The 12153-nt window shown below is 40.2% G+C and overlaps 1 protein-coding gene across 26 annotated transcripts in view; it reads left to right on the plus strand.

The window, feature by feature from the left end:
- Positions 1-12153, plus strand: part of TRPM3 (transient receptor potential cation channel subfamily M member 3) — a 938690-nt gene that overhangs the window by 323496 nt on the left and 603041 nt on the right. For 15 of the 26 annotated variants that reach the window (XM_030919575.1, XM_030919576.1, XM_010362927.2 and 12 more), the window contains exon 1: positions 10526-10969. The exons of 7 other annotated variants lie outside the window; for them this stretch is intronic. In XM_030919575.1, coding sequence (XP_030775435.1) covers positions 10793-10969 — 177 coding nt within the window. In that variant the 5' untranslated portion in view covers positions 10526-10792. Of the gene's footprint in view, positions 1-10525; positions 10970-12153 lie in introns of those variants that run through there. 4 more of the 26 variants (XM_010362921.2, XM_010362922.2, XM_010362924.2 and 1 more) reach the window with 1 other exon arrangement.

A 12153-nucleotide genomic window follows, 5' to 3' on the forward strand; every position in this document is an offset into this window, starting at 1 on the left:
AATATTGTTTTGTTTTCTCCCCAAATACTCTGAACATTTTATATGAAGTCCAAGTAAATGTAGATAATCATTATAATTTTATTTATATGGTTACAGAGGTACCTTTGATTTGTACTTACTATATCAGGCATAAAGTTTCTGGCCATGTGCATCTTTTGTGTCATTGAAACAAACATCTTGTTGTACTAAGTTTCTAGAATATTATGAATAATGATAGATCACGGTTTTTTTTGAGATACCCAACTTGAGTATCTGAAACTAAATCAGTTACCTTAAAAATACATTTTGTTTTTAATGTATACATTTTAAACCTTATATAATATATCAAGAGTTTATCTTTGAATTCAAAACATAGCTCTGATACTGACAGTGTAAACTTGGGTAAGTATTTAATCTTTCTGTGTTTTAGTTTCCTCAACTAGAAAATGCAGGCAGGAATAAAAGTTGGATAACACCGAGAATTAAATGAGTTTGTATGTATTTAAAAACTTACCCATATTTGCAAAAAATGAGGAGTTATTTAGAAACATCCCTTTTTGCATTTAATAAATACTGTGTTTCAGGCATTGTGTTATATATTGGGCGAGTACCAAATGAGGACAGACAATCCTTATCGCAACAGAGAGGCCAGCCAGATGTAACTAGAAGGCTGGGAAAGGGATATGGAAATCAGCCGTGCAGATAAAAGAAACCCAGAGCTACTGGAAGAACCACAGCTGCTTCTGTGCTTTGCAAGATTCTGGTGTTAGGTTAGATAAGTTAGGGTCATTGGGTTGTTTTTCCTTTTTTCAGATTTGTCAGAGCAAATACTAGCTTTTTTGGGGGGAAGCTCCAGGAACCCTGTACAAATATTTTTATTTAATTGGCAGCCGCGTATTGTAATGGGTAAAAGCATGGGTTATAGAATAAGATAGACCTGAATTCAAGTCCATTTACCAATCACGTGACCTTCTGCAGGTTTCTTAACCTCTCTGGGTCTTAACCTCTCTGAGGCTATTTCCTCATCTGTAATACTGGGATAATAATACTGCAGACTTTACAGGTTTGTTATGATGACTAAATGAGCTATGTGCTTAACACTGTTTAGCACATAGTAAGTGCCTGAAAAAAGTTATTAATCATCATTTTAACATGATCACATAGCCACTATCTATTTTAAAAATAAGGACTCATAAAAGTTATATGAATTGCCCAGTGACTTAATGTGGATTCAAACCTGTTTCTCCCTGATTTCAAAATCCATGTAGTTTGCATTTATTTTATGCCTCATGAGGAGAAAACCAAAACGAAAACTTGACCATTGTCTCTCAGAAAGTAAAATCATTTAATCCCTCCCACTACTATTAATATTAATAAAAATAAAATGAAAGGCTCCTGGTTGTCAAAAATAGGGTACCAGAATAAATATCAACAATGCTGCATTTTTTGGAAGGCAGTCAAAAATAGATAGCAAGTACGATTTTCATTAGCTTTCTTTATTAAAATTCTCTACCAAGCAGAGTTACTGCTTTGAGGATCTTCCAGATCACAGTATGTCTCTGTTTCCCAGGTGAGCGGACCTTATGGTCCAATCCAGGGCTGGATTGTGTGAGAAGCCCAGATGCACACGGCAGGGTATGTGGCTGAGGCAGGCCCTCAGCTTTCATTGGTGCGAGTGAGAAGGTGATTGAGGAAGGTATGTGTGAGGTTTGAGCTTTGAACATGTGTTTGATTTGGGTATCCATTGGCCAAGAAATCTGACTTCAGCTGCACTGTTAATAGTGAATGCTGAGCTTCTCTCCAATTCATGCAAGTTATTCAAGCGGTAATTGGAGATTTACTGCTTAAATTTCTCCTTCTAAAAGACATTAATTCATAAGTTATTTATCAAGTTGGTCAGATTTATGGCTTTCATAATGAAAATGTGTCTAAAATACCTACATTCTGTGTGTGGATGTTCTCATAAAGGTCCTTTAGGAAGCTTTGAGGGGAAACTAATAATTTAGCTTCTTTTTAAACATTGTTTCCTAAATTAATTAGAATATTCAACATAGATTTTAAGTAATAGCTCACACACACACATACACACACACATACACACACCTGAACTGATGTAATTTACTCTTTTTAATTTGTAACAGAGGTGGTAGTGGGTAGTGATGGGCTAATGGACAGCTCATGCTTGTTTCAAGAAATGAGGAGGTACTGGACTGTCTGTGTTTCATCTTCCCTATCTTTACCTGTAACTTCATGAAATCAGACAAACTTGATTCAAACCCAAGTGCCTCCTCTTACCCACTATGTGGCCTGGGGGCAGTTACACAACTTCTCAAAGGTTTAGTTTCCACATTGTAAGAATGGGGTTCACAACAGTTTCCACCTCCAGGTTTTTGTGAAGGTTAAAGCAATTAGCACAGTGCTAACGTAGAGAAAAACACATTTAAATCCAATTACTTTTGTTGCTGTTAGTAATATCATTGTTATCTTGTTCACAGATACCACTGGCAGTGCATGTAGCACAGTCCTTAAGAGCACAGGCCATAGACCGAATGGCCTGAAGGTAAACCCAAGCTTTACCATTTACATGTTGCTTTGGGGAAGTTATTTAACCTCATCATGCTTTAGTTCCTTTATCTGCAAACTGGGGACAATAATATTACCTTTGTCAAAGGGATAATGTGAAATTAATAAGCCAATATGGGCAGAAACCTTAGAAGAAGTTCCCACACGTGGAAAGAGCTCAAAAAATATTAGCAACTTATTATTACCAATATTGGAGTCATATGTGCCATCCTTCCCACAGCTAGTGATCTAGGAAAAGCAAAGCAAAGCAAAACAAAACACCTTCATTTCCTCCTTTGTTTCTTCCAGTAAGAGAAGAAGCTGCAGAGAACACATGAGAAGAGAGCCATCTCTGACTTTCCTTACTGCTTTCCTCTGCAGTCCCATGAGTCCTTACTTTTAAAATAGATAATGGATATGAGAGGGAATCATATATTCCAATAATGGGGTGTAAAACTTTAATATATAAAATGTCTCACTTTGGAAAACACAAATGTATATAAGCAGCTTCCACCTTACCAAAAATAGAAATCTTACATATACACATATCAAAAAATATGCAACAGATATTCAAAGGCCTAGAGCTAAAACACAACCTTATTCAGCCTTTCCATTCACAAAGGGGATGGGGTTTTGGTATAATTCAAAAATTCTAATGAGTTCCCGGAGGCTTGTTAAAAATATAAGAATTTGAGATGTGCATTTCTGATCACTTAATATTCACTCTTCTAATATTTGCAGTGCTATTCATTATTGTAAATGTTCTCTTTCTACACTAAGTTTAAATATCTGCAACACATACACACATGTAAGCACACACACACATCCTGGCTAACACGGTGAAACCCCGTCCCTACTAAAACCACACACACAAAAAAAAAATTAGCCGGGCGTGGTGGCGGGCACCTGTAGTCCCAGCTACACGGGAAGCTGAGGCAGGAGAATGGCGTGAACCCCCGGGCCGGAGCTTGCAGTGAGCCGAGATCGCGCCACTGCACCCCAGCCTGGGCGACAGAGCGAGACTCCGGCTCAAAAAAATAAAAAAAATAAAAAATCATAGCACCCTCCATATAGTAGTGTACCACTTGCACACTGTCTTCTTTATATCTTTTGGATATAAAAGGAACTGACCCATGAAAACCTAAGAAAACAGAAAGGAAACGACACAGTGACCAGGTAGTACAGAGAACTCAAAAGCCTCCCTTTGAAAAGTGTTTTCTGCAAACAACATTAAAAAAAAGTGCTGCAATGTAATTTTTCAGAGTTTATTATTACAACATTAAAATTCATAAGTATCTGGACATCAATTGTACGTATATTTTCAGGCTCTAATATATGGATATAGTGCATCTAGTGCAGAAAGGTGATATTTAAGCATCCAGGGGAAAAACCAGGTGAGCTTTTGGTGAGCCCAATGGTGAGCCTTTGTAGACATTTGCTTCAGTGTTTTGTAATCTTAATACTAACATCTTGCTTGCTTAATGACTGGCCTCTTTTATTAATTTTGTTGTGCTTTGATTTTTCTTTCTTAAATATTTTATTTTATTTTACTTTAAGTTCCAGTATACATGTGCAGGATGTGCAGGTTTGTTACACAGGTAAATGTGTGCTATGGTGGTTTTCTGCACTGTCAGTCCATCACCTAGTTAAGCCCCACATGCATTAGCTATTTATCCTGATGCTCTCCTCCTGCAACAGCCCCCCCACCGTATGTGTTGTTCCCCTCCCTGTGTCCATGTGTTCTCATTGTTTTGCTCCCACTTATAAATGAGAACATAATGGTGTTTGGTTCTCTGTTCCTATGTCAATTTGAACATTTCAAGAGATTCCAGAGGATTAAGAGACTACTATATTTAAAGTATCCCTATAATATAATATTGAATATAACCCTGAAGAGAGTTTTTTTTTTTCCTAAAATCTCTGCACTATCATGTGAATAAAGATTAATGTCCCAACATGCCCAATGTAAACAAGAGTTGGTATGAGTGGAGCTTAAGTATCCTTATACATTTGGAAAACTATGCTCTGGGAGAAGAACTTGACTTGAAAGTTAGAGGGAAGCACATTTCACCTCAGTCTTAGGTAGAATTTTCTGTCAACCAGAACTGTACAATCACGAAATGGGCTGTCTCAAAAACTCACCCACTCTCTGTCACCACAGGCATTTGTGTAAAGGGTGGACAGTAGTCAGAGATGCCAGGGGAGAGATCCCAATAATGGGGGAAAATGAATAGATAACAATTGCAGTCATGAGAAATTTTTATTTTACATGGACTAAATGCTGCTTAAGCTACTTAACAAAGTGAGCCATGGATTTTCATAAATTTTAGTGTATTGTAGAATCTATTATCTACAAACGATGGCAAAAGGGGAAATATACCTTAAGAAAGGAAAAAAGTTACTCTGGTAAACATACATTTGGAAATACATTAAGGATTGTTCTGTAGGTAAATGGAATCTATAAAGAGATCTAATATTTTGGAAAATACTGTAGAAGCATCAGAAAATTCCTAAAAATGCTATAGCTCTAATTTGAGTGAAGTTAAAAGGAAGAAACAGGAAAAGTATGTTTTTTGACAAAAATGATAAATTGCCATAAAGTTCATGAGACAAATGATGTTTTGAAAAAAAATAGTGGTTCTAGGTCTTTGAGGAATTGCCACACTGTCTTCCACAATGATTGAACTAATTTACCAACAGTGTAAAAGCGTTCCTGTTTCTCCACAGCCTCGCCAGCATCTGTTGTTTCTTGACTTTTTGATACTTGTCATTCTGACCGTTGTGAGATGGTATCTCATTGTGGTTTTGATTTGGATTTCTCTATTGATCGGTGATGTTGAGCTTTTTTCCGTATGTTTGTTGGCTTCATAAATGTCTTCTTTTGAGAAGTGTCTGTTCATGTCCTTTGCCCCCTTTTTAATGGGGTTGTTTTTTTCTTATAAATTTGCTTAAGTTCCTTGTAGATTCTGGATATTAGACCTTTGTCAGGTTGATAGACTGCAAAAATTTTCTCCGATTCTATAGGTTGCCTGTTTGTTCTGATGATAGTTTCTTTTGCTGTGCAGAAGCTCTTTAGTTTAATTAGATCCCATTGGTCAATTTTTGCTTTTGTTGCAATTGCTTTTGACATGTTCGTTATGAAATTTTAGCCTGTGCCTGTGTCCTAAATGCTATTGCCTAGATTATCTTCTAGGGTTTTTATAGTTTTGGGTTTCACATTTAAGTATTTAATCTATCACAATCCCATTACTGGTATGTATCCCCCGAAATATAAATCATTGTATTTTAAAGATAATGTACACATACATTCATTGCAGCACTACTCACAATAGCAAAGACATGGAATCAACCCAAATGCACATCAATGATGGACTAGATAAAGAAAATGTGGTGCATACACACCATGGAATACTATGCAGCCATAAAAAGGAATGAGATCATGTCCTTTGCAGTGTCATGGATGGAACCGGAAACCATTATCTTCAGCAAATTGACATAGAAACAGAGAACCAAACACCATTATGTTCTCATTTATAAGTGGGAGCAAAACAATGAGAACACATGGACACAGGGAGGGGAACAACACATACGGTGGGGGGGCTGTTGCAGGAGGAGAGCATTAGGATAAATAGCTAATGCATGTGGGGCTTAACTAGGTGATGGACTGACAGTGCAGAAAACCACCATAGCACACATTTACCTGTGTAACAAACCTGCACATCCTGCACATGTATACTGGAACTTAAAGTAAAATAAAATAAAATATTTAAGAAAGAAAAATCAAAGCACAACAAAATTAATAAAAGAGGCCAGTCATTAAGCAAGCAAGATGTTAGTATTAAGATTACAAAACAGGCCGGGCGCGGTGGCTTAAGCCTGTAATCCCAGCACTTTGGGAGGCCGAGACGGGCGGATCATGAGGTCAGGAGATCGAGACCATCCTGGCTAATACAGTGAAACCCCGTCTCTACTAAAAAATACAAAAAACTAGCCGGGCGACGAGGCGGGCGCCTGTAGTCCCAGCTACTCGGGAGGCTGAGACAGGAGAATGGCGTGAACCCGGGAGGCGGAGCTTGCAGTGAGCTGAGAGCCGGCCACTGCACTCCAGCCTGGGCGGCAGAGCAAGACTCCGTCTCAAAAAAAAAAAAAAAAAAAAAAAAAAAAAAAAAAAAGATTACAAAACACTGAAGCAAATGTCTACAAAGGCTCACCATTGGGCTCACCAAAAGCTCACCTGGTTTTTCCCCTGGATGCTTAAATATCACCTTTCTGCACTAGATGCACTATATCCATATATTAGAGCCTGAAAATATATGTACAATTGATGTCCAGATACTTATGAATTTTAATGTTGTAATAATAAACTCTGAAAAATTACATTGCAGCACTTTTTTTTAATGTTGTTTGCAGAAAACACTTTTCAAAGGGAGGCTTTTGAGTTCTCTGTACTACCTGGTCACTGTGTCGTTTCCTTTCTGTTTTCTTAGGTTTTCATGGGTCAGTTCCTTTTATATCCAAAAGATATAAAGAAGACAGTGTGCAAGTGGTACACTACTATATGGAGGGTGCTATGATTTTTTATTTTTTTTATTTTTTTGAGCCGGAGTCTCGCTCTGTCGCCCAGGCTGGGGTGCAGTGGCGCGATCTCGGCTCACTGCAAGCTCCGGCCCGGGGGTTCACGCCATTCTCCTGCCTCAGCTTCCCGTGTAGCTGGGACTACAGGTGCCCGCCACCACGCCCGGCTAATTTTTTTTGTGTGTGTGTGGTTTTAGTAGGGACGGGGTTTCACCGTGTTAGCCAGGATGGTCTCGATCTCCTGACCTCGTGATCTGCCAACCTCAGCCTCCCAAAGTGCTGGGATTACAGGCGCGAGCCACCGCGCCCGGCCGCCATGATTTTTTTGAAGAGAAGGAACGTGGTCTTCAAAAGAAAGAATTCAGAAGGTCTATACAATGGCCCCCTTGTTAGTATTGAGAATGAGCTCAAATTTCATCATGATTCTTTGGTTTAGTATCATTTACACAGAAAATAAAAAGGGAAGATAATCAGTGGGGAGTGGGTTTTCTGTAGCATGGGAGAGAATTAGAGTTGGTTCAAAGGCAGGCTTTGGAATACAGAAATCTGATATGCCCCGCTTGCTATTTTTTAGGATACTGAAAGCTAGTATGACTATGTCAGAGTTTCAAGCCTGCTAGAATTTGTTCTGCAGATGTGTAGACAACCACATTCATAAGATTTATAGGTAAGCACTTTGAATTTGTGAGATGCTAATATCTGGGGCTGGGCTTGCCCCTCTGCATTTTTTTTCCTCATTAGACTTCTCTCTAAAACTGGGGAAGGCATCTTCTATGTGAAAATATAATTTCTTCAAAATAGAGAGGAGGGTCTTGAAAACCCTTCTTTAGATGTTTTGATAGCAAACAGTTCTGGCACAAAGCACCACAATGATGGGAGAAAAACCGCCTCTCATGCACTGTCATCCTTCTTTGATCTTTACCTCTTTTGCGGTGTAATCTCCAAATCAGTTCCCTGAAGGTTTTGTGCTTTTCTCCTCTAATTGCCATTAGAGAGGGCTGTGAATCCTCCTACTTCCTCACTCTGCATAGTTTCTAATGTTCTCTTTGACCAAAGTTATTCAGTAAAATTAAAGGGGATAGGAGAATCAAAGGCTATGTGTTTTCAGAATGATGCTGTCATTTTTGTGGGGTCCTTAGCATTTTGAAATAGTTCAGGGCAGAGGGTAGGCAATTGCAGTTTTTCAGCATTTTCATGGAGCAGAGATCTCACCACCTCAACAGAACCACTTAAGGGCATTCATTTAAAAGCTTAGAAAGGCTGGAGCCTTCCTCACTGAAGGCAGCATCTTGCAACCTGGTGAATACCACACTGTATGAGGAAACCCATGCTGCCCTTGCAGTCTCCCACCTTCCTCTTTCCCCATTTATTAAACTCATGGTAACTCACAAGAAGCATTCAATTTTAATTTGTCTTGCTTGACTTCATTACCTCCTACCATATGTATGCATGCTTAATGAAAATTGTCAGTGGGCTTCCAGCTCAGACTCAGCACATGCTACCCAGAAGATGGATCATGGTACAGGTATTTAGTATATGTCAGGCACAGTTCTAAGTGCTTTGCCGATATTAGCTCCTTTAGTCCTCACGTATGCATATGGGTTTATTTTAATCTCCATTGTATGGATAAGGACTCCAAGACACAAAGAAAGTATGTAAATCTCCCAAGACTAGCTTCAAAATTGGAATTTGAACCATGCAGCTTGATTCCAGAATTCATGCTGTTAACTACTACATCAACATCAGACCAAAGTAATAATCTGAAAGAAATGCTGAGCATTTCTTCTTTGAAGTCTTTAACTCTTATGTAAGATTAAATTACCAAAAAACAGAGTTTTATTCCTAGAGTCCCTTTTGAAAGAAATAGGAGACAAGAGAAACTTGTCTTTACAGCCCAGTAGAGTGGTTTCAATCCAGACTCCAGTTATACTAGTACGTTAGACTTGTTACTAATTTCTCTAGACCTCATTTGCTTAATCTGTGAGGTAAGGATATGACCATAACACCTACTCCATAAAGTTTCCATGGACATAAACCTATGCAATGCATTGTGCTAGGTGATACACGTGAGCCGTTAGTATTTTAATACTGCCTTCAATCCTTTGTGGAAATAGAATAGTAACAGAAAATGAGTCAACTGTGTATCAGATCTATTAAAGTGATATTGTTTGATAGAAGATAATCAGACATAAATTTTATTATACAAGGTAGGTCAATGATCTGTCTTCCACAGGTGAACTAGTTTTCTGCAATATCTTTCTTAAATTTGTGACACAAGGCCATTGTGAGTGAAATGGTGTTGTAGCACAGTGTGTCAGGTATTGATTTCATGCTGGGGTGGGCCTGTGTTGTCCCAGTTCTGAATTACAGCAGTGTATCACATCTGCTTGCAGCGCTCCCAGTTCAGCTTCCGACTGCGTAATAGTCACGGAGCTGGGATTTACCAATCTCTTCAAGTTAATTAGAAATGGAAAATCAGCATAGTCATAGAGGAAAAAATAAATAAGATGGCGATACTCCAAGGATGTGGGGATTCTCCCCGATTGGAGTTGTCAGGTCAGCTGCTCCTACTGATGTCTGATGCCTGGGGGGAATGTGGGAGCTGAAGAGGGGTTGTGTCAGGAACTCCCTTCTCTTCTCACGCTCCCAACTTACCTTCTCTATGTGAAATTATCCAGTTTCTACCTTCAAATTGAAAAGCTGTCCTTTATTCTCTCTCTCACCACAGGAGTCCTAAAGACTATACATTCCAACTCAGCAACTATTTCATAAAGCCTCCTTAGAAAATGATGCGGGTGGAAACCCCACTTAAGGAAACTCCCTTCTTTATAGACAGCATCTCAGGTGGCACTTTATGGGTTAAACTTGTGTTGCAGAGAAAGGGTATCAAGTGGCTTTCCAGGACATAACCCCCATTTAAAAACTGCCATCTCTAAAAGGTGAGCCAAATTCCCATTAGTTTACCCTGCTTTCTATGAAAGGAACAACTCAGTGTGTTTGAGTTTGCTTGTGTCTCAGTGTCTATCATCTACACAACGAATTATCAGGACGAAGACTGTCAATCACGGCTAATAAAAACCTCAGAGCACGACAAAGATCTCTTTTCCTATAGATGTATTTGATGATAGCCCTCACTTTATTATGTCACATAAATCAAAAAGGAAGCGTTTATCTCATTAGGAGGCACCCCTTCTCTCCCTGTGTCCTCGCCCCTCCCCCCGTGCCAGTTCGCAGTCCCTCCAAGATGCTTTGTGCAAGAAAGTGCAAGTTTCCCGTTCTGGCTTTATTTTTGTTCCCTTTTGCTCCCCTCCTGGCTCGCCCCCAAACCAGGCTAGCAAAGCAATGGCCCCGGTTCCCCCCCAACGCCTGACCTGCGTTTATTGGGAGGAGAGCGGGAGAGGGAGCGCGCATTCCGGAGCAGGCTGCTTTGACTCCGACCACAGGCTGTTTTGTGCAGGCTGTCCCTCTCCTTCAGAACCGTGCATCCCCTCCCCGAAGCAGCAGGCAGTGTGCCTCCATTCAGCCACATTTGGTATGCATGAGCACGGCTGCAGAGAGAGGGGAGGTGGCTTTCTTAAGAAGGTTCAGGGGCTCAGGCAAGGCTACTTGACTAGTCTTCCAAGTTCCAGGAAGCCTCTGCCCTAATGGAATTTGCAGGTGTGGAGATGACCATGGGATGCCAGAGCCGTGGGGGACCGTTTATTTTCTAGGCATTGCTCAGGTTTTCAGTTTCTTGTTTTCCTGGTGGAATTTGGAAGGGGTCATGAATCAGGCTGATGCTCCTCGACCCCTAAACTGGACCATCCGGAAGCTGTGCCACGCAGCCTTTCTTCCATCTGTCAGACTTCTGAAGGTACTGTAACTTGCAGCCTTGAATGGCGCTAATTATGGTTTTCAGGTTTAAATACCCAACTTGGGGACTTGGGCTGGGACGCACCTTTGCGGGAGCCTAAATGCATGCAGTATTGGCTCTGTGGTCCGTGGCTGGAGAGAGGTTCTCAGTACTCCTCCCCTCCCCCCACGCCCCCCACCCACATCCCGTGGTGTCAGAGACAAGAGGCTGGTGCAAACCACACTTGAGAAGGAGATTTTGATCTCAGAGAATGGGCTACCTGGTGCTCCCCCACCCCTTTTAACCATTCCTAAAACAGAATTAATTAACTTCTTTGGGAGGGTGGGAATAGTAGTGGAAGTGAAATCTCTTACTCCCTTGTGTTTGGCTCCTGGGCTTTTCTTTCTCTCTCCCAGGGGAAGCCCTTCGACCCACTTTCCCTTTAAATGGAACCTGAGAGAACAAAGGATTCTCCTCATTAATTTAAAAGCTTTGTGTAGTTAGGTGGCCAGTCAGGTGAAGACGAACAAAGAAAGAGCCTCCTCAGACAGTGACTTTTTTGGTGCCCTTGTTTTTAGAAAAGGCATAAAAATGTGAGTCTCCTGAGTGGAATCAGTAGTGGGAAAGTATTGTTAAGCATATATTGTATGTCAGCTCTCTCTCTAGCTGTGAGTCACACAAAAGAATGGCACTACACCTGAGCAGGAATTGCCACCGTGTATCTGCAGCGCTTCTCTTTCCAGAAGCACATGCATTAAAGATACTGAAAAAGTCCATACAACTGTGTACTAATCCACCTTCATGATCTTTCTTGTGGGGGGGGGGGGACACAAATTAGATTTAAAGGTGCAGGAAACAGGTATTTTTGCCCAGCAAATAGAAGGTGGTAACACTTAATAGAGAAAAATGCATGTCTCTGATGTTCTCTATCCATTTGAAGTTAAAAAAGGCAAAGTTCTTAACACTCTTTTCCAGAGTGTATATGCCCTTTTGATTTAATGACCACTGAGCATTGAGTCCAGTGGGCTACAATGGAGAATTAATGAATTCGCCCTGAATACATTACACTTGCGGAATTTTGTTCTGAGGCTGTGTTCTCGTTAGGTTAGGTTTGATGTGGACAGTTAGTTCCATACAGCTAAGTGGTGCCTCACAACAGAGTTTTATTACCCCTTGCCTGAGTTTTCCTTATCTTGTTAAACACC

The sequence above is a fragment of the Rhinopithecus roxellana genome, chromosome 16 (genome assembly GCF_007565055.1).
Source record: "Rhinopithecus roxellana isolate Shanxi Qingling chromosome 16, ASM756505v1, whole genome shotgun sequence".
Lineage (NCBI taxonomy): Eukaryota > Metazoa > Chordata > Mammalia > Primates > Cercopithecidae > Rhinopithecus > Rhinopithecus roxellana.